The sequence below is a fragment of the Aythya ferina genome, assembly GCF_964211825.1.
Source record: "Aythya ferina genome assembly, chromosome: 4".
NCBI classification, from domain to species: domain Eukaryota; kingdom Metazoa; phylum Chordata; class Aves; order Anseriformes; family Anatidae; genus Aythya; species Aythya ferina.
The window spans coordinates 70,011,313-70,035,051 of NC_140300.1; the positions used below are offsets into that span (position 1 = coordinate 70,011,313).

The 23,739-nt window shown below is 38.9% G+C and overlaps 1 protein-coding gene across 2 annotated transcripts in view; it reads right to left on the reverse strand.

Moving 5' to 3' along the window:
- The window catches only part of PPP3CA (protein phosphatase 3 catalytic subunit alpha), a 190,353-nt gene that overhangs the window by 9,616 nt on the left and 156,998 nt on the right, over positions 1–23,739 (reverse strand). For both annotated transcript variants that reach the window (XM_084519424.1, XM_084519423.1), the window contains exons 8-11: positions 23,313–23,407; positions 13,547–13,672; positions 10,918–10,992; positions 2,230–2,314 (exon numbers count right to left, since the gene is read on the reverse strand). In XM_084519424.1, coding sequence (XP_084375550.1) covers positions 2,230–2,314; positions 10,918–10,992; positions 13,547–13,672; positions 23,313–23,407 — 381 coding nt within the window. The remainder of the gene's footprint in view (positions 1–2,229; positions 2,315–10,917; positions 10,993–13,546; positions 13,673–23,312; positions 23,408–23,739) is intronic.

Here is a 23,739-nt window from a genome sequence, read left to right on the forward strand (position 1 = left end):
AGAACAGCAATGACAGACAGGAACCTCAAAGATTTCTGAAATACGTTGTTTTAGATGACAGTGTTACCTCAGTCTTTGTAGGGTTATACACCGTTATCAAACACTCGTGTGTTAAATGTGGACTGCGCTGGCAAGACTGAAAAAATAATCCAGGCTATTCTGTCGGAATAGTACTTGGAGGATTAACCTCATGTAATCTTATCTGTGTAGAAGCCTAGCATCAATCTGAGGAGAATCAACCTTTACCAGGCAAGAGAAGAGGTACACCCAATGGTGGCTGGGGTGAAATGGCACTCATCTACCTCAACAAAATTGTCCATTTGATGTACCTATTTATCTGCCTATTATACACAGTGAGGGTGTGCTATATTTGCTGGTTAAAGTTAAGGGAGAACAAATATACTTTGTCTTCACTCCATCCTGCAAAGTTTTAAGGCCCATCAGTATGTAAAAAAAAAAAAAAGTATCCAAGACTCAGCAGCTTCAGTGAGTGAACCACTGGCTTCTCTACCAGATACAGTCCATTCTGGCCTTCTGGAGATGTTGGGATGCATGCAGTAGTGGTAAAAAAAAAAAAAAAGTCTCATGAAACACTGAGATAAATTTGTCTGATTCTCAGGAAAAGATAAAGCCTGATTTCCATTAGTACCTCAAAACATTACACTGATTTTCATGAAATAATTCAAGAGAGCTCCAAGCTTCAAATAGTGCTAAAACCCTGAGCTATGAGGCTCGTGCATGTCACTTAAAGCAGGGCACAAACAAGAATTACGCTGTATTCCTGCTTCATGCTTGAAATGATTCCTGCCCCATGGTTCCTTCTCAAAGTCTTTGACATATAGGTGATGAGAATCATTGGCAAATTATCAAAAAAAAAAAAATCAGCTGATCATCAAATTCCAGGCCCTTCTGTGCATATTTAAGTCCAGGTTTCTGTTAAATTCATCCTATATTTCAAAATGCAATCCAGAACAAAATACAGTGGGGATCCAAAAGCTACAGTTCAAGGGCATGGGGAAAGCCAGGTTTCCCAAACTTTGTTTGCTCAACTATCACCAGAGAAAAATAATCGTGCTGTTTCATGAAGGTGGTGACAATGTCAGCTCCAGGCTCTCTGCCAGATTTAATACAGAGGAACAGGTGGAAACATTTGACTGCTCCCCCGTCTTGTTTAGGGAAAAGGCATTATGCCAACTTTTTAAAAATTATTTATTTTTGTTTTTTATGGGTACCACTGAACTGATAGTTCACATGTAACAGTTTTGGAACCCTAGGTATAAGGTTCTCTCTCCATCTCAGTTTGCAATTTAAAGCTGTGCTGCTGCACTCCGCAATGCACAGGTGAACTGCTGTGTCCATGAGAAGCCCCAGTGAAAACCTGCCCCAGGTGCATGCTGCAGGAGAGTCTCAAAACAAGACAATTTCATCTGAAATCAAGAACGTATTCTTGAAGTAACTATTTTTATTCCCTTTTCTTATATCAATCACAACTATCATACCAATATATTAAAAAAATAACCCCCCCAAAAACCCAAACCTTGATTTTATACCAACTGTAGAAGCCATAAACTGACTCCAGCAGAGCAACATACCATTTCCTGGAAAAATTCCCTCCGCTGAAAGGGAGGAAGAACTGTATTTTCTATATTTAGACCTCAGCACAGTACAGCATGTTTTCTATTCTACTCAGAGACATCAAATGGAAAGTTCTAAACATTGGCTAGCAATTAGTTACTCATGTTCATGTGTTTGGGGGAGTGCAGCTGAAGGTAATGAGTTGCTGTTGTTTGCACTGATTTCCCAGATTTTTAGTTAAATGACCCTAATGCTTTCACATTTAATCATCTTTACTTGTGGCTCTAGCAATAACTATAGGTGACAGTGGTTCAGTTGGCTTCCTTTTTAATGAGATGTTATGTGGAAAATGCACTTTCCCTTCATTTAACTCTTGCTTAACAGAGACTAAAAGAGTTAACTTGCACACCTGGAAAGAAAAGGACTTTAGAAAAGGGTAACTGCAATTTTCTTTATTGATGAGGAAGATTTTTCAGAGCCATAATAAACAGCAGCACTGTCTAAATAAAACAGTCTTTAGAAGGTTCCAGCAAAGCTCAGTTGGGTGGTAGATTAAAATATTAAGTTTGCTGTTCGATGAACAGTAGAGAGCTCTAAGTAATCATTAAAAGCTGTCCTTTAACAGAAAATAAAACAAACAAAAAATAAACTTACCTTAGCACTGAGAAAACTCTAGCCATTTTTCCTATTGCTCTTATCTTGTTCCTTATAACCTCCTTTCGAGCAGCAGCTGTTGCTCCTACAGAAAATACATTAAAAATAGTTAGAGACTTGTAAATAATACATCACCGCTCTGAACTCTAAGTAAAAGAAACATCATTTTTATACTTCAGTTTGCCAAACTAAGCCATATCTGCTCTCAAAGCCAAAAATATTTTTTATCACTTACAGCTCAAGACTAATCACTTCTGAACAATCTAGTTATTAGCATCTTTAGAGTTGCGATCCTTTTTCTGCTACATATTAAACCAGCATATTTTTCATCAATATATTCTGATTTTCCATTTAAAAAATATTTTCAGAGGTCAAACTCTTTTGAAAACAAGTTACTTTGAAAATTGTCAAAATGTCAAAAGATATTCAACAAGAACAGTGTTCAAACCAGAAAGTTAAAAAAAAAATGGGATTTTAAAAACTATTTCTTGAACCTGCAATTTTAAGTGAAAAATAATCATGTTTTGTTTAATTTTCTACAAAAGGGATCGGGGTACATTTAAGGCCAAGAGGATCCTAACACGTCTTTCACATCCCTAGCTGAAAAGCTTTTAAAAGGTTATGAAGCCTAAAAGAAAGAGTCCTGAAAACCAGCATGATAACGTAAGGATAGTGTTGGCTGGTAGTAACTGGCAGATTTCTTTAGACAAAACTTTCTTCTCATCATTCTATAGCCTGCTCAAACTTACAATTACTCTCAAATTTATGAACTCACAAAATGCATTGCCTTAAAAACATCATACGCTGTAACAGTGACTGTAGTTCAGCTGATTTTGCATGTGTAATTGCTACCAAGAATATTATATACGTATAAAAGAAGAAAACCACCTTAATGGGGAAAACCTATAATTGTAGAGCTAAGTTATCAGAACTAGCCATTCCTTTTAACAAGGAAAAGTAAAACACTCCGCAAGAAAATGCCACAGTATAGTAAGTAAACAGCTTCACTTAATTATCAAACCCATAACCACGTACACCCAAAAGTTCTCCCCAAAGCATTCTGAACAAAAGGTGACCTCGGCTCATATAGATGCTGTCTGACAACTCCTGCCTCTGAGGTTCAAGAATGCGACTAGAAAAATACCCCACCAAGATACTGCTTCCTTCTTTGCTGTGCCAGAATTCAAGGGCAAAATGAGAACTCCTATCTTCAGTTCCTAGGCAAGCCCTCCATTTCATTGAGCAGAATCCATTGTAGAAAGAGCCAAAAATCAGGGAGCCAGAGCAGCAGAGATGTGCCGCAGAGCAGCAAGGTGCTGCTGAGTGCCAGTGATGGACAGAGTAGGTGAAAAGCAGCAGAAAACATGGGGCCTTGCCACGCAGGCCTTCTTTCACTGTATTTAAAACACGAAGTGACCTCAGCCAGAAGGGGTCGGAAGGAAACACGGGCTCCAGCCGTTCGGCAGAGCGCAGGAGAGGTCGGATAGTGCAATGCAGGAGATTTGTTGGGCACTTCTCAGGGCCAACTGCGAGATAATACTCATCGCTGTGGTTTTCTCCACATGTCTCTGCTGATGGCGGCCCCATGGTTCCACTATCAAGTGCTGTTACCTGCCCTGCTGCAAATCTCTCAATTACAATTACACTCCTAACAGCTTGAGACAACTCCTGGAAACACAAGGATTGCTTACTGTTATTTACCAGCTGACTAGGTGGTCTGGCTGATACTCTGGCATTTTAGAAGAGGTGAAAAGGATGTACCTTTTTTTTTTTTTTTTTTTTCTCCTGTGCTTGGATTTCAAAACAAATAACAATCCTTTGCAAAACTTTCAGAACTGAAAATAACTCAAACTCTAGAGCTGTTCAAAAGCAGGCTAAATAACCTGAAGAACAAATATCACAGGTAACAACACAATATCTCAGGATGAATCACACTACAACTCTTAATATCACGGTGGAGAGCAGGTTCAACCCCTTAGCAGAGCAAGGGGTATTTTATAAGATGGGAGCTTGATAGATGCACAGAGAATTGTGCAGAGCTCTTTGTACAGTTGCACATCCCCACCCAGCCTGCATACAAATGGGGACACACGAACTACCTTGCATTTACTCACAGCTACCACCATCTGCACGCTGAAGTGCTTGTTACTCTAAGCTTACACACTGGTGTATCTTCCTCCACGTGTCAAGGAGCACAAACTAGCTGTCTTATAATCATGCATGTTACTCTTGCCTTTCCATCTCTTGGGGCGGCCATTAAATGTGTTATTTCCAGACATTTCCAACTGTTGTTATAACCTGCCTGAATTAAGAGTCCATTTCTCGAAGTTTAAAATGAAAGAAACTATGCCTGGAACAATGTCTTTCAAATAGAAGGCTAGTTTAGGGCATAAATGCCTCATTCTAGGTGATAAAGAGTGGGAGAAAGGGCTGTAATTCAGCTGAAACTGAATTATATCTAAATGCATTAGTAAGAGCTTAATGAAAAATTTAAACAGCAACAGGTTCATCAGGAAATAGAGGGGATACATTCCTACCTCAGTTTCTAGAACCTCATGAGGCCACTGAAACCACAAGGTACATATGACAAGGTTTTCATGTTTTCATCCTTTTTTTCCCCCCACGAAAGCATTAAAACACAATTTGTACTTTCTTTTGGGTCTCACTACTCCTTTATTACAAGCCCACACTGTTCTAATTAATCTTATAAGTACTTTTGACCTTTTTCCAACCAGTGTTTAATTTCCAGAAGAGTTGAGAACTGGAAACCAGGAATATAATTTATTACTGAAGTAAAATACAATGCTCTACCCACATATGAAAAATAAGAAATAAAACCACCCTCAATCATAAAACAGAACAGGCTCAGAACGACTATTTTTTTTCTCATCAATACATATACTTTACTAAAAGACACACTAAAAATTTCTGTCTCTATTGAATTCCCTAATTTATAACAGATCTGTGAAAATGACTTATTTTTAATGTTCACTGCTCAATTATTGGTAATGATTTTATTTATCCTTATTTTTTTTAAAAAAACTTTATTTGCTAAATAACGCACCTACTATTGCTGCATGACATTTCCCTGCTAGTTTTGACTCAATGCTGCTAACCTGGTAATATCTGGATTCCCTAATCATTTATACATAAAACTTAGACTCATGGTTCAAGTGCGTCTACTCTGTTTTCATATTCTGAAATTCACCATTATGGAAAATCTTTATGAATTACCTCAGCTACACTTAAACATATGCTTATATGAAAGTAAATAGGTCATACCTTGAGAACTGACTATGGGTAAAATGGTTAATTTTCATGTCGGCAAACGTTGTCTAATATCCCCATACATACTTTTAAAAAGTGATATGAACACAACCAAGGTTAAAACTGAACAAATATGGGGGGATGTAGAATAAAGGCTTTGAACCTTACTTCAGAAATTTAACAAGTTCTATCGGAGCTCAGATTTGTAGCATCTAAGTAAGTACTTTGCAAGCTGGATATGTAGGAGTTAGGTAAAATTTAACTTAGACCTTCATATTAAGAAGTAAAACAATGAAAAATGACGGTAAACTCTGAAGATAGTGTGAGAGGTAGGATTGAATGGATAGAAAATACTGATTAAAAAACAACAAAAATAAATCTCTCAATGATATCCTAATATATTATGTATGATCTAATTAAGCATTAGGAAAATGATATGAAAGCAAATTAATTAAACTTAAGCCTTCCAATTTAATACCTTTCTTCTGTGCATAAATGGGATCTTCTTATGAATTCCAAAGGGGGGGGGGAAAGAAAAAGATCAGTGATGTTTGCAGAATGAAAACAAAAAATAATAAAGAACATTTGACAACATCAATGGAAACGCAATGTTTAAGTAAAGTCTGAAAAACAGAAAAGAAACAAATTAGGCAGGGAACATCCAAAAGGAAAGAAACAGATTGAGAACTATGGGGGAAAGAAAAAAGAAAATGAAAAAAAAGAAAAAAACAACTGTTTTCAGGTTAAAGACTTGTTAGTAGATTTGTAGGACACTAACATGCAGGCAGATCAGCAGGTAAGCTTAGCCTTGGTGCTATGATCTCTTGAATTTTCTTCTAAATTATTGCAGCTGCTTTGATAAGGCTCAGTCACTTCTCAGAAACAGCAGATACTAGAAAGATCTCCATCCTTCATCCCACACCCCATTTGGGGGTGTGCCTGCCTGGTACCCATGCATTTGCCAGAATCGTCCAGCAGCTTACAGTTAGCAAATCCAAGCGGCTACAAGGCACTGCGTTTTAAAATCAGCTAGTTTTGAGAGCAAGATAAGAGCAACCCTCAGAGCCCGGGCACAATTGCACCATAAGAAGTATTTTGGGGACATAGGTTGTCTAGTGCATGCTACTAGGCTGGTTCAAACGCAGAGCACACCGATGTGCTGTACTGGCTCTTGTGAAAAAGGTTTTGGGTACGGAACAACTAGACCCCGCCAGGAAAAAATAAAAATGCCATTAAAATGCACTTCTGCTATTAATTCACAAAGGGGAGGTACGCATTGCTGCCCAACGTTGCTGCTTTGCAGGAAGAACAAGAGTAAAACTGTAAAAAACAACCTCCCTGTCTTTCCTAGTTAAAAATTAACTTATTCATAAGATATGTCTGTCCTGTCTGCCTAGCTAGCATCACGAACGCTCTGATCAAGGCACGGGTAAGTGACCGTGACCTAAAGACAAAGGCTTGGCTTTGACTTGATCAGTCTCCGTGTCAGCTGCTGCAGAGCTTTCCTGGGTGTAGTGCATTGCACTGAAGACCTGTGGCAAATCCCACGTGCTGCTGCTCACAGCGGAACCAGGCTACGATCAACAGCACGCGTCTGACGTGGTAATTCGGTGTAGTCTCAGACTGCAGCACTTCGCTGCGGGAGCCGTGTTCCAGCCGAGGAATAAACGCTGCACCTAGTGCTATGCCAGCAGCTCTTTCCGCAAGAAGGCTGCGAGCTACAATGGTAAAGGCAATACCTAAATTACCTGCGTTAATTTCTAAGTGCCTTTATGCCAAATCATGATAGCGATGCATACAAAGCCAGGAGAGCATTTGTGTCAAGTTGGCTATTACATTATTGCACACTTTTAATTAGCAGCTTCGTTTTCCAATCAAATGCAGGAGGCCAGAAATGTTACTAATTAAAATAATCCAGGATTCTGACTGCATGCTGGCTGGGTACAAGTATTTGTAGCTCCTGTTGCTAAGCAATACGTTTGATGCACAAACCACTAGCTAACGTTCACCTAGGACATTTTTTACTGGATCCGATTATGTTGCAACCACCGTAGTGAACAGGAAAGAAAACGTACAATAAGAGGAAGCTATGAAAGATGAGAAAAATTTAACATACCATAACCTCTCATTTTTAAAGCAAGTGAAACCAAAAGGCCAACGCAGGCCACCAGGGAGATACGGTGTAGAGGGCACTGCAATCACTATTTAGGTTCTCTTCTACCAGGCATACACAAAAACCACCTCTAACAAACAGATCATATCCTCAGGATATATCTCCTTCAGCAAAAAAGAAAAAAAAAGGGGAAAAAAGGCAGGAATACATGCTGTTGGGCATCCTGCTCATGGCTAGATGCAACATGCATGACTTGGAACAAAAAGATATATATATAAAAAAAAAAAAGGCTCACAAACACCATGCAGTGAGGTCAGGCAGTACTGATGGGGCTTTGTTTTGAAAGGGAAAGGGAGTGAGAGGGGAAGACAGAGGGCAAGGAAGTGTAAGAGAAGGTAACAAATGAATGATCAGTGCAAACCATAGCGATGGATCATTCTCACTACATGTGGGAACCCAGGTCAGGGCATGTTCAAACTGCAAGGAGAGAAAGGAAATCAGCAGCGAGCCCTGAAAGCTACAGGTGATGCAAAAATACTCATTGATTTTAAAGAACCATCAAACAAAATGCGTCTGCTGTCGCAGGTATCAGGCATTTTCTTCTCCAGGAAAGACTGCTAAAGAAAACTGTCAGTGGTGAGCAGGACTCTGCTGCCGCAGTCCTCCGAGGAAGCTGGACAGAAATTGTGAAAAAACAGTGGAAACGTTGAACCACTACAAGCCTGTCAACACACCGCCCTCACAGGAACGGTTTTAAACCCATAATCTTTCCAGTTTGCTTCACCAAGAACACAAAGAAAACACCTTGTACTTCCTCCCTCCTAAAAGGGGATGCTCTAAGAATGAATGAATAAATAAATAAATAAATAAATAAGGAGGAAACAACTACCTCTGAGAGAAAGATCATTTTCCTTTGCTGTACAGAAAATAAATCAGAATGCACTGGGAAGTCATTACAGGTATCAGCCCCTACTTAAATTTAAATCAACTCTCAAATTTCCTTTTATGCCCGAATCCTTTGGTCTCTCCCATGTGTACAGTCCCCACGGGCCCAGTGCTCCCAGTGGGCTGGAGGAACAAGAGTACAGGCTCTGCAAGCTGCAGCACCGCTGCCCAGATTTCCCTTCAGAGCTGTGAGGGGATTATCTGGGGAAACAGACACGACTGGACACCAACTGCGGTTTTAGCTGCACATCCTGAAGAGGAAGACACTGCTAATGTCTTTCTTAAAATGATGTTTTACACAGAAAGCATTCATACCAAAAAATCTCGAAGTAGATTTAGACAACGGTATTAGCTTTACAGTACTGGGAAGGGTTTAATTATTCCTCATCTAGAAATTTTAACGCTGCTGGATATAATTATGCAGTACACACACACACGCAAGCCAAGGGGATTTCAGCCTGCGTTCCTGCTTAGGCACCTGTAATGCTGCAAACGCCACGCCTGGAAGCGTGCCATGGCAAAACTCCCTGGGAGACAGCTGCTGCTTGCTCCTCACAGCGAGGAAAATACGCAGGGAACACAGAGCCCTCCTGCAGCTGGGAAGGGCTCCTCTCATCCTCACTGAGGAATTATCCGCCACAAGAGCATCTGTCCTGGAAGACTCCCTAATATGCCTCTTCGTTTGTGGCCATGAGGTTGAAAACCTGCTAGAAACCTAGGCATAGGAACGATGAGGCAGTAACATTTCAGAAAAGGACTGCAGCCACTGGCCTACCTGTGCTCTGTTTAGTGTCAAAGGACGTTTATAGTACAACTTCGAGAGAAAAGATTAGGCCAATGCTGAACTGATTTAAAAATTCTTCCCATAAAACCTTTGCTTTGGCAACGAATCCAGTGAAATTTCAGCCCGTGCTTAAGTGCTTTCTGGAGCCAAGGATTTGAAGCACGTGGTTTGCCTGCTACTGTATTTAATTTGACACAGTTTTTACTCATTGTATGCCTCTGTGCTGTTTCACACACTGCTTTAATTACACAGTAGCTACTTATTTAAATTTCATGAGAAAAAAAATCAGGCACAATATTCAAACAGGTGTTTTCTTCTTTGCACTGATTACTGGTTTCAGTAAATCCAGTCTTTGTCCCAAGTCCTGCAAGATAATTGTTCACGTCCACACTGTGGCGGCTGCAGAACAGGGGAATCCAATTGGCTTTTCAGAGTAAATGCAAAGTGCTATAATCCGTATCCTTCTTCCCCATCATAAAGGAAACATGTCAAAATCCATGATTTAACTTCCTCTTCCAAAGATTAAGAATAAAGGCTCTGAGAGAGAACTTTAATTATTAATTATGGTTTCATTAAATATTTGTCTTACTTGATAGCTCTTCATTCTCCCCATTCTGTCATTCTACCTACAGACATCATGAGGATATTTCTAGTGGTTGCTTGGTAGTCCTACTTTTCCATATGAAAACCTAAATAAATTCCTGTTCTCTAGATTTTTATTTTTGTTTTTTTTTTTAAATATTGAAAGCATCCATAGTAAGAACAGCAGCGATGCATGGGATTTTTTTCAGCTTTGCTCAATTGAAAAGGAATATTCTGGAGAGCTGCAATTTTCTGTTAAGCTGTGCAAGAGTAAGTAATGGCTAATGAAATAAATTCACTTCCAAGAAATTCCAAATTGCAAGATATAAAGTGTCCTTTACCATCAAACCAACAGGAACATGGCAACTTATCATCATATAAATCCCAGCCCAAGTGATAACAGAAGTGAACATTCCTTTCTTCGTAGCAGAAATGTCAGGTCAGAACATTCTCTGCGGCTGTACAGGTTGATTTTTATTGATTAAATTGATTCTTAAAGCCTTTTAAATACACAAGTGCATTAAAAGTTGTGACAAACAACATATTTCAAGTACAATTCTTCCAAAGTTACAGCATCTACATTTTGGAATGAGCTCTGCAAGAAGCTGATTTTATCGTAAAAAGGTAATTTCATTGATACGATACTTTCTGTAGGAATTGCTGGTGTATTATGCATAAAATCAACACCGTACCCCCTCATGACATCACAACTGAGATTTCATGGAGGGAAAATTTTTATTTTATTTTTACAAATCAAAACCGAAGGAGTGAGACCAAGGAAAGATTTGTACTTTTAGCTGGGGTTAGAACAGGGCAAGATTTCCATTAATTCTTTCCAACACATGCAGTAAGCAAATCCATTGGAGTCTAGCACAACAGTTGCTTTCAGCAGCACAGAACTTAAATGGGACCCAGAAAATTATCCCAGGGTTAGTAAATAAACCTTTTAAAGTAGTTTCAAGGCAAACAATCTCAACCAAGGGCAGGAGGCTCTTACCATCAAAACCATCTTCCTCTGTCCCTAATTCATCATCTGAGCAGATGTTCAGCACATTTACCAGCATCTCTGTCACTGAAATGGAAAACAAAATGCAAGTTGTTGATGTCAGGCTTCCCTGGTCAGCCAGAGAGCAAACTCTAGCTGTAGTAATGTTAAAGAAAATTCAGTACACAAATGGCACTTGCTTCTTAAACATGGACCTTATTTTATGCATGCAGTAATATAAGCATGAACTGTCTTGTGTAGTTTTTAAAAGGTCAGTCTGTATAATTTTACATAGAAATTGTTCCAAATATATCAATCACTGCAGCAAATGATTCTTTTTTCTAAACAAGTGTTTACAATCTCTCTTTTTGCAACTGCCAAGTACCTAACTTTTGTTTTCTCCCCCTCTGCCAATTTTTGATTTTCAGTCACGTTAGAATTGACTGCTCTTCTCTTGCTGCTACATTGCAGTAGGATTTGAATTCCCTGCATAGCAAACGGAATATCAATCCAAATCAAAAAGTCACAGCAAGAAAGATGACCAGAAGCTTTCATTTCTACAGAAGTTTTAGACACTGTAGTTTTAGTTCAAAAAATATTAAAGGTTTTGAGATATCTATAAAGGGACAGCATGCCTAGAAATCTAGGACAAATGGCACCGATACAAATGTCATTATTGGTAAATTCAGAATATGTTCAGCTTGCTTACTTTGCAACTCGGGCATGCAAAGGTCAGCATCAGGCTACCCCTAACCCCAGTCCATTTGGAAATGGCAAGAGTGTGACACTAACCAGAGAGCACAGAGTGAGAACAGCAGGGGAAAAAAAAATCACAACCAAATAAATGGAATTCAGAGATCAAAAGCCAAAGTTATGAGGCAAAATGTGAAATCATTAGCAGATTGATAACAACTGCACTAGATCTACATATAGTAAGCACCATTAAAACTGTTACCTGGCATGTGTAGACTTGCACTAGCTACACAGGCTCAAAAGTGTTTGTTAAAATTCTCTTCTGTGACACCTATGATGTTTGAAACATTAGAAGGGCAGGGCAAAGCCATATTTTCCTAAATTAGTGCAAGATTTAACATTTTCCTTTGACAGCATTAGTGGAAAGACTTTTGACACTAACATTGACCAGTGTTACTAACTGCCTTCTACCTTGGTTGGCCTTTGAGGAATAAAAAAAATCTATAAAAGAAAAATAAAATGCTGTGTTGAATGTTGACTCTTACGGCCAGTGAGTTTTGTTTTGCAGAAAAAGGGAGAACACTAATTTTACCTCCTCTTTCCCTTCTTGGGGCTTCAGAGTTTCCAAGCAAATGGTAAGAAAGTCCACTAAGACAGGATAAAAAACAAAAAAAAAGACCAAGGAGGAGTGTTCATGGCCTCGGGATCTCGCTGAGTCTTGACTATCCATTCTGCAGCCTCACCTGATGAGGCCGCCTATGGGAAATGACCTTACAGAGCACCTTACAGAACTGCATTGTGTCTGGAGAAGAGGCTTGTCCTATGAACAGGGCCTGGCTGAATTTATGGCCGAGCAGAATGAAAGCGTTTTATCTGCCTCACAAGTCTGCAACATGCATCAGCATGGATTATGTAATGTCTCCATTAGTGGAAACAGCTGTCTCTTCTCTGTTAATCCCCGCTTTATTGTCTATCTGTTCTGTTCACAGAGGCCTCAGGCATGTCACCAGCAGCTTTCCTGGTACAAAAGAGTAGCTGCAAACAAAGCTGGTCATGACTGCAGGTAAGAGCCATAGCTGGCCGTACTTCCAGTTGCTTATTAAGAGAGAACTGTTTTTCCAAGCAGCTTTTATGAGTTTATTATAGTTCTCTGGCAGTAATTGCTGTTGCAGCAACGTACTAAAATGGATGGATCAAAGCAAGTCTCATCTCAGGCCCCGAATAAAATGACTCGGGGTTTAAGCAGTTTGCCCTATGTATTCATTTAATATGTTAGACTAAAGTCTTTTTCATGCCTTTTATGTGCTTGCCATTCATAGCATGAAGTTGTCTTCAGGCAAGATCAGGAGCATCATGTTTCAATAAAACATCAACTATGTTTTAGGGCGAGTCTTCTGAGGCACCATGCACTCTGGGTGGAGACAGGGCTGAGAAGCAGATTTTCCTTCCAGACATCCCTCTGCTCTCAAGGAAAAGTAAACCAGAGCGGGTCTTAGCATCACCAGCTCTGTATTTACTGATGAAAAAGCAACCCATCATCATCTTATCGAGACAGGTCAGCGAGCTAAGGCTGTAACCATGATGTAGTGAAGTCTGATGTGCTGTCCCTCAAGCAGTGAACAACATCCATGGGAATTCCCCAAAGCTTATAAAGTAACAAGCAGTAAGAATTTTATTCAGTGAATTCACCTCTGGCCTGCAATGCCATAAAAATCTATTTCCACTGCAGAAACAATACCATAGCCTGGAAAAAGTGGAAATCAAAAACATGACAAGTGTGATTAACCATTGGTAATTGCTTGTCCCTATGGCCTGTTTCTTCCAATTTGTCCTCAAAAGCAAATGATCTGTCTTCAAATTATTCCTGTCAGTTCAAATAAACTGGGCCACACGCACAGTGACTTGCAAACCATTCTGCAGCTTCTGTGAACACGGCAGATTTACCTACCTTTCTCACCCACAAATGGCAAGGACCAGGTAAACACATCCATGAAATTTGGAAGCCAGTACGGATGCGGGGAGCAGTTGAACTGTCTGATATTCATAACGTTGTTTTCGTATTTCAATACTGCAGCTAAAATGGGGAAAAGAAACAAAAAGAGATGTCAGCAACGTGTACGACTCACTACCAGACCAGTAGCGCTGGTAGTGTTCAGTCTTCTAGCTGCAAGACGGGCTTTCAACCACTTGACCCAGCAGCAGCACTTGACCACTAGTTATGATAGGATACAGCCTCAAAGAAGTCACAAGTCATTTCCAAGCTGAAAGCGGTGTTGTCAGCTTTCCCTTGTACTAATTTGCATTGTTAAGTGAATTAATAACTCTTTGAACAGACGCGAACAGCGGCTCTAGGATCTGCCACCACGAGGGAATCAGGCAGACTTCCATACCACACTTATCTGAGCCCCTCACAACCACACTGGAGATAATAAATGAAAATGTTTATCATTCAGATTTTGAATGCTGCTCCTTCAGTGAACGTTTTCCACATATCTCATTCATGGTTACTGTACAACATGATACTTTCTTCTCACGTTATTTAACCTATATGGACATGAGACTATGTCCCCTATCGTACAAACACATAATAATATGAGTTTTAAATGCTACAAAACAAATCCTTGTCTGGTCAACAGAAAAAGGAAAAAAAAAAAAAAAAAAAAAAAAAAAAAAAAAAAAAGACTACACCTGTTAATGGGCAGAAATAGAGGTATTTGTGACATAGCTACATATAAGCTTTTTAAAGCACCTTGTCAAGTTCAGTGCTTACTCGTGATAATGGACTTCAGGTTCATACCTGAAACAGGACCTGATTGACGTGAAGTTGTCTATCCAATACTCAGAACAAAGTAAAAACAAAGGACATGAGTAAAAAACCAGCTAATTGTTTCCAGAAGAGACCACGCGGTACCCAGGCCCAGTGCAGCCCAAAGTCTGATGCAGGAGGAAAGGCACGAACTGTGCTTGGGTATTATTAATACAGCCAAGAGTGCAAGCAGGAGAGAGAGAGGGGAAATATCAATTTGGCTAGAAAAGGGTAAAGTAATAACAATGAAAAAGCAACATATGACATAAAATGAAGTCTACAATAAACCTAGATAAATGCCCTTATCAAAGCTCATTTTCTGAAGCATAAAGTTTGCCCAACATTATGCTAATACCATGTTCCACAGCATTTCTAGACTTCTGTGCACTTTGAAATTATTATTATTATTTTTTAATAGCTGTAATTATCAGGTTGCTGCAGATGACTAAAATTTCAGGTCAGTTATTGAGACCACCTGGAAGAGCACAGAATGGGGATGGGTGCAACAGGTGTTTGGATCACAGGTTTGTTTGTTGGCTTTACAAGGATATATTGAGGGAGAGCTTTCAATAATATGGGGTTTCAATAAAAATCACCGAGCGCTGGATTTCTGTTGTTTGCTTTATGGGCTATCTGCCCCCACTTGGGAAAGAGTAAAGCAGTAAATCTTATCCTTTCCTTCTCCACTCCTTCAAAATTTTTATTTTTTTGTCTTCTCACAAAAACCTTGATAACCTTCTTGTAAAATCTTAATAATGCAGTTGAAGACTCAACCCGGTAACGGCATCTCTAACATAATTAGCGTATAATTTAATTTACAGATTGTGCTTTTTAAAAGTCAGTAGTTTCTAGAATTATGCACATGTTCTGTATGGATGTGAACAGAGCCATTTATGAACAGAAAATATTTCTTCGCTCATGGAGAGAAAGGTAATTTTGAGACGACCATCTAAAACCAAAAGGGACTCGTAACTATCTCCAACACAAATAAAAGTTCCTAAATAATATAGGTACAGGACTGCAGACAAGATTTTTGATCAACATGGGGCTAAGTCAATACATCTGAAGGTTACATCCACTGTAAAAGGTGCTAGTGCCTTACATTTTTATTACTGGAAAAAAAGAAGTGGGTTTTCAGTTTAAAAGATGGCTCAATGGACTTAAAATCAAGTTTGCTGGTCAATGCACTACTAGAATCTACATATAGCTGTGAACATAACATAATTCCCATTCAGGTGCTTACCCTGACATAAAAATTACTTCACTGTGTTCTGCTGTTAATGACCTGATCACGTCACAATCCTAGTTCTGTAGCTGTAGACAAGCTGTCATCAAATACTGGTTATGCTGAAGACAACTTGCCGCATGTGTTGGACAACACATATGTAACTTTATGTAAATAGGCTTTGATTTGCCTTTTGAAGCTCTGAATTAAGCCATCCAAATGAAAACTAGGAACCTGTGACCCTGGGAACGATCCTCCTCGGCTTTACTCAAAGAAAAATGACTCAAAGAAGGAGCACGCATGATAACACCATCATAAACGAAACAGCAAGAATCCAAAGTATGTCAGAAACATACCACATCAAAGATACAGATTAGAAGATATAGCATGCCTTGTTTTCCCCTTTCCACCTGCCTTTGCACTTGTGCCTCACCTAGGAGGAACGTAGTTAACAAACAGTACGGGCAATGAAGTTGTATGACTGCAATGTGCCAAATACTATAGGAGATGCCATGTATCACAACACTGACTGAAGGGGGTGAACAATCAATTTAATTATTCATCTCTTTCCATTGACTAAAGAGTGTTTCAATTGGACAATAAGCTTTTTTTTTTTTTTTTTTTTTTTGTACTGCACTACATTGTCAGTTAGTGCAAAAATTCAATAGCTTGCTAAAGGTCTTCCATTTTGTGGCTGATTTGCTAACATTTACATGAACTTTTGCCAAACACCCTTCATTTAAATAAACCACATTTGACTCTTGCCCATTCAATCTCTTTTGGCAGCCATTCTGCTTTTCAGTAAAAATGGTTTAATACTGGTATTAGCAAAAATGAGAGAACTAGCATCAATGCTCTTAATATTTCCATCATTTTTTGGCTGAAATTACCTAGGGCAGATCAAAAATCATTCTCCTTCCATTACAGCGACACAATTGCATAATAAAAATAAATAGCTTGTGGCTTTATAGTAAAAATGAATCAAAACCACACAAAAAGGACTATTTAATGGATGTGAAGATTCATTTAGGAATAAAACTTCAACTTCATCATCTTAGTGAGCTGAGGTAGTTTTTTTTCCTTTCCACTATTTCAATTTATCATCAAGTTTATTTCTAAATTATGTGAAAGTTGAATAATTCAATTTTATAAGATTTTTTTTTTTTTTTTTTTAATTAACTAGCCTCTAAAAAGGACCAATCTGTAAACAGAACAGTTGACAAAAATCAGATTAAATGGTTTTAGGGCTTTTATTTGGTTGGTTGGTTTATTTTGAAGGAAGATCATTTATTTTGAGATTACTTTAAAAAAAAAAAAAAAAACAACTTCACACCATCTTATTAATTTATCTACCTGAATGTCTTACTAAAGCAAGTTCCAACAACAGTATTTCAGAAACTTTTCCCCTCTGCAAATGACCTGTACAGGTCCTCCAACGACTTCAAGAGCCACTTGAAGGAAAATAACACTGTACAATAGAGCAGTGTAATAACAAAGAAGGACATCTTCTAAAATTACTCTACTCTTAAGAGGATAAAATAAGGTAGGTTAGATACCAGTGTCACAAATGCTTTTTTGAATTTATAATTTTAAATCTTTACTCTATATGTATAATGTAGAAAAAATATTTTTTTAATTAAGTAACTAGCATGATGCTTTGAAGTCAGAAGAAGAAAATGTTAGCCTGGGCAAGAAAAAAAATCCTTCTCTCATATAGTGGCAATTTCTCTGAGGTTTTCTGACCCCTTGCTTTCTTCTAGTCATAGCTCTGTTCTTTCTCTGTTGGCTCAGAAAAGGTTTGGGTGTTTCACCTCTTCTTCATTCTGAAGTCCACATTAATCCGATGCCTAAGTAGCTACAGGAGACCTCAAAGGCCCTTTAGGAGGAGGAATTGCTTGAGGATTTTATGACTACGGGCCACATGGTTGCTTGTTGAGGAGATAAAAAAGTGGAATGGGTTCCTTTGATTATGAAACTAGTAACCGAGGAAAACCCAACTCTCTCAAACATTAATTTCCAAGTTTAGTTGCTCGTTACCCAGTCCCTAAACTTCTCTTTCTAAAGCTGTACTCAGATGCTAGCAGACTAAGCCACCAGTAACAGTTTTATAGTCTATAATCACAAACCAGAGCAAGAACCTTATTTTATTATTCCTAAACAGCCACACACATTTTAATGTAATTTTGGTACTTGCTCTTGTAAATGAGTTTTAGAAGCCAATGTTTTGTAAAGTGAAGATGTGCAGATATCCCAAATGACATTATACCTCTTTTCCAATGCTTGTAAACTGAGATATCGGATGCTGAAATCACATTAGAATGAAATGAAACACTAATGCAGCAGACAAGGGGCATTCATACTGTTTAGCTTTAAGCATTTTACCTTGGTACCTATGGCTGGACATACAGGTGGTGAAAAATAGGCAGGTGAGAAGCCTCCTTCCTTCAGCTAGGAACAGAGACAGCTCTTCTGACCTTCTCAGGGTCAAATATAAGCACCTGGTGCCACCTGAGATCCCCTGGGGGATCTCCTTGGCCTTCTTCTGTTAAAGATGAGCCTAGATCACTCATCTCATGTCAGACCTGTCAGAACTGAGTGGATGTCAGATCCTTCTGGCATCTCAAATGGCACTTTAAAAGCCTATATGTTGGGAGCTGAGTTAAGGCCTTAGGCAAAGTTAACAGCATTAAACGGTATGACCTGTAGTTCAGAATTACTCAAATACATTACACAACCTGCTGCAAGTAGTGCTGCATAATTGTTCAGTAATTGAAAAAATGTCCGTCAGAAGAAAACAGTTGAGCACGGCAGAAATATCAGCCTAGGATGAACTACGTGTTTTTAGGTAAACAACCTCAAAGTGATTTTCACAAACGAGTTAGCTAATTTCCCCATCGTTTTTTCAGAGCACCCATCCTGCGTTTTGGAAATAAAAGCAGTGAAAGGTCTCGACTTCTTCACGTTTAGTGAAGAACTGCAATTTCTGATGCAGTGCCAAGTTAACTCCAGCACTAGCTGCGCTCTCTCCTCCAGCAGAGTTGCCAAGTAACCACCGTGCTTTCTGCCCGAGACAGGTCGGGGAGAAGGGCTAGCAAAATGCTTAACGGAGTTTAAACACTGTCAAAGGCAAAAAAAAGAAAAGCCTTACAATGCCAAGGTAATGATGTAAATAACACAACACTGAAGCAGGGCTAATTGCAGTTGGAAAATCTTCCCTTACAGAAATCAGAAGGCTTTTATTTTACACGTACAATTGTGTCTTCAAAAGAAATAGTGGCACAGCATTCAAGATTTTTATCAATTGCCCACAAAAAAAATATTACTTGTAACAAACATCTCTGTGTTGGCAATGAGATGGCCAAGATAGCCCAGCAGGTTCCCTTTAAAAGGTTTTGTTTCCACGAGGAGGCCTCGTCACAAAAGCAGTGATAAAGCATTCAAGAAAATTGACAGGGCCAACAGAAGGTTGCACAGCTTTTCGTTCTCCTGAAGTGCTGTTATTTCTCAAAGATCATCCTTGCCTTCCAGGTACAATGCTCTGCCTTTTTCCAATACAAAAATAACTTTCCCATCAGATTCGTTTGCATCAGGTATATTTCTTAACGTATATCTACAGTATCCCACATGCTGATACTTTACACGTGCTTCACTGATACGTTACTTATCGGATTTGTTAACAAGCACACCAATGTACATCTGCTCTTGATTTTTGTCGTCTTCCAAACCCCCCTCCCTCTCCCTTGCATATTTCCTTTGTTTCTTTCCATCATCTGCATCCTTTCAGCAGCAGCACATGTACTTTGAAGAATGTTGGAAGAGACACCGCGTTGTTTTTTTTTATTTTTTCAATAGCTTTGGATTCTCTGGTGGTTATCTCGTCGCTGTGAAACCTAATCGTTTAAAAATGTTCAAAAGATAATAGTCTGCGTCTTTAGACAGCTAGTTAAAATTGTTCACTCAGCCAAAAAGCATGCACATACATGCATGACACTGACATGACAGCCAGACACTGAAATATTAAGTACTGGCAATAATTTACAAATAAATTGCCTGACTCTCGAGATCCTCTCTAAAATCTTTTTGTTGTTGTTGTGGCACAAAGAGCATTACAACAAGCCCTAATTAAGGCAGTAAGAGTAAAAAGTAAAGTAAAAATTGAAATGTGGGAATGCATGTTTAAAAATTGTACAAGGCCACTAGATCACACAATGATCTAGATCACCTTCTGGCAACCTCTTGCTCTGTTGCTATACCTAATTCCTCCTGATGATGGGTGCCCTAAAATCGAGGTAAATCTGTACTTATGCAGCTTTCTCAGAGTTTCTTGACCAGTACAGCCTTAATCTGAGGCCTCAGAGTCACCAGTAACTATCACAAAATCAACTACCACAATCAGCAGGAAGATTTTTGATCCTCTCCAACAACAGCAGTCTTAGAAGATAATCAATGTACCCGTATTTCTTGTAAAAAGATTTAATAATTATCTTAAAGTATCTTTTCCTTTGTGACTTCTAATAATATAATGCACAGAGGTTTGAGAAAGCTATGAAACAATGAACAGAAGCTTAGAAGTTGCCAAAAACGTATGTATACATTCCTCACCTTTGCCAAATGTTCTTCATTATAATGAATATGGAAGGCATTAATAATAATAATGAAGAAGGATAGTGTAGGAAAGAGGAGATGCAGTAGACTACACGTATCTAGGTCGTTTCTGAGTCTCTGAATACTCTGAAAGCATCTGTCTCCATTAACTACAACAGGAACCCCTGACAGTAGTCTCCCAATTGAAAAAACTAATGCACGGATGTGGGTGGGCTGGGGTTGCAGCAGGACCAGCAGCCACGTGACAGATGAATTACTTCTCACGCAGCCTTCAAGACGCCGTGGCCAGTAACCAAAGGGATACAGAAAACTCCCTTCAGTGCCAGAATCCAGGCGGTCCCAGCCAAAAGCATATGCAAAGGGTCCATAACAGTGTTATTAACAGCAGATATGCTGAACGTGGCCTTCTTTGGGTACCTTATCTCAAGCTACTCCTGCTGAATCTCCTCTTGCTCTAGTAACGTTCCCTATCTACTACTCTCTGAGTGATTATCTGAAGCCAGTGATTGCTCTCCAGTGAGGATTGAATAAATCCTTAAAGCTGGCAGCCAAGCTCAGCCCTTGAAGTGCTCTGAAGACACACAGAAAAGTATATGTGCTTTAATGGGTATAAGAACTACCAACCTAGGATAGAAAAGGAGCATTCTTAGCCCCTTGCAGCTTTTAATTTCATTTCATTTTTTAAGCAACACCATATTTAAAAATGACCCTGGAACACATCATTCGTATCAGTGGCAGATGGAGCCTCTCATGAATTTATGTAGGGTTATTTTACTAGCTCAAGTGACAACCAGAAGCGTACTAAGAATGTACTCTAGAAATGACAGGCACTTACCAGTAGGACAGTAACTACCTTTCCAAAAACTGTCAGTAACTGAAAATCCAATGATTTGGTTTAAAAATCAATCAGGTTCTGCACCGATGCACAATGAGTCAGCTACAGCAATTGTTCTGTAACACCTCTGCACGGACAAGCCTGCCTTCGCTTACTGAAACCAGTCTGTCTGTCAGAAGCTGTGTTCTTTGCTAGTTCATTTGCTGAAAATCAAGGAAGTCAACAAGTGGCCGTTTTTCGTTTTGTTTTGGTTTTAGCTGATTTAGGGTGGCAGAGTTTTTCTTTCTTGAATGGGGAAGCAAGCACCCAAATGCTACCCAGATGAAGATGCATGAGTAAGATGCAGCACGAAAAAATATGCATGATGTACTTTATAAGCCAAGAGACAGTGCAATCAGTCTCATGAAATAACGCATCTAAGACTTCTAATGAGAGAAAAGGAGGCAGTTAAACCGAACAGAAACGCATTAGAAATCCAAGTAAAGGTCAGCCTCTACATTTACAACAAGTGATACATTAAAGTGGCACATCAGCACTGCTCTCACACTGCTGCAATCTTGCCTGAGCTCACTCAGACCAGATATGCCCAGCAGTGCATCCAAACTTCACCTGTGACCACAGATAGTCATTGCCTCTCAGGAGCTGGCCATGAGCCTTTTACCAGGAAAGAGTTTTCACCAGTTTTAAAGCCTGCCCGCCACAGCAGAGAACCTGCAACAAGTGAAATGACTCTGCTCTGAAGCAGAAAGAACAGAAAGGCAGCTCTTTTTGCCACCCAAACTCTGTGGTTTAAAATTCAAGATTTTGAATATTATAAATCATTACTTTATAATTAACATTTGCTGACATGACAAAATCCCGTGTTGTTCACCCGTTGCCTTCACGTGCATAGGACTGCCCTCACATATTATGAAACAAGAGGCAAATGCTTTATGTCAGATTACTTCTACAGACCTGTCATCGGTCTGTGCTCTACCCAAAGCAGCCAACTCAGAAAGTAAACACACTTTCCACCAAGAACAATGATGCTGCCAAGAAAGTTAATGCATTCCTTGTCTCATTCTGCTCTTCTTGTGTTGCTAACAAGTCCCTATACTATTTACTTTTACAAAAATAGCTACTGAAAGCTCTACTTGGATGGTGTTTTTTGTCTTTTTTTTTTTTTCTCTCATTATTTTTTCCGCAAGTTAACATACATTTTGAGAACTAAGCGTACAAAATCCATTACCTAACAGTGAAGTATCTGAACTGTTTTCTCCCCATGCACACAGTTCATGGAATAACACCTTTTAGGTTAAAAGTTTTATAATACAGAATGGTGCCTGAGAAAGCTTTCTTTTGGAAGAAAAAAAAGAAACAAACAACATAAAACTTACTCCCTTTGCAGGCAAGTATCCAAATTAAAAATGTCTCTGTTCAAGAAAGATTGATCTCTCTGCAATGAAAGTGCTTTCAATAATACCACTGGGAAAAAATATTTTCCTTTTCTCACAAACACAATAACATTACCTTTACTAGGAATAGGAGAAAGGAGATATTATTGCTCATTTCAAGATATAGGAGGGCAGATTTATTAGAAAGCTTTATTTTTAGAAACATATATTTTTTTTCCAGTTCGTTAGAGAAGACTTTGAGAGACGCTGCAAGCATTTGTATTTAATGGAGTCTTTATAGAGTGACCAGTGACTGCTAATTCATGCAACAACTTATTTTTGGCTAATGGTATTTTATTTCCTACATAATAGTTCTCAAATGATTAATAAACAGAACACAGGTATTCCACTCCTTATCCACTGATGCTCTGTCAATGTTTGTTAGCTGGGTAGAGGGTCTGTGTGTACAAACCCCTTTAATTTTAAGGGGAGGAGCGAGGGGACAAACAATTATAAGGAGCAATGGACTCCAAACACCTCAGCCACAGCATTTCATAATATACTTCTCTTAGTTAATAGAGCTGTTCTTAGTTTTGTTTCCTGTATAACATTTACTTGATGACTTGCAGTCAAAATACAGAAATATCTTAAGGCATATTCGAACCTACATTATATTCAGAGGTGTACATCTGCCTGTAATAAATTTAATTAGATTTGCATTATGTAATAAATTGAATGGGCATGAGCTAATAAATAGAGGAAATAAATGGATGTGAACTAATAAAGAGAGAAGGAAGAGAAAAAGAAAAACAATGTAAGAAATGTGAGTAAAGTGCAGTCTACTGTATATTAACAGAAATTAAAGCTTACCTTTGTTATTGTATACATCTAGATAGTTTGGTGCTGAAAAAATTGTGATTAGTGAAGGGAAGCCTGTTGTTTGGCTTTTCCTGTACATACGATACCTAAAGGAAAGAGAAGGTATAAAACTGGTAAATAACTGTACTGGGTTTTACAAATGCCAAGACAGAAAGCATGCATATGTGCTTTTTAAAATCGCAAGAAAAGAGATTCTTCCTGCAGATTTATTCATTATTTCCACTTGGAGTGGCGAGGGAACCACACCATAGTCAAAAGTACACCTCTGTCTGCAATTTAGCATGGCAGAGGTTGTTTTTTTGTTATGGGTTTGCTCAGTGCCCATCTCCGGAGTCAGGCAGCCTGCACACGTGCACATCCTGGGATGCTCCCAGCACTTTGCTTTCCACAGGACTGAGAGTAAAGGCTCGCACCAGCA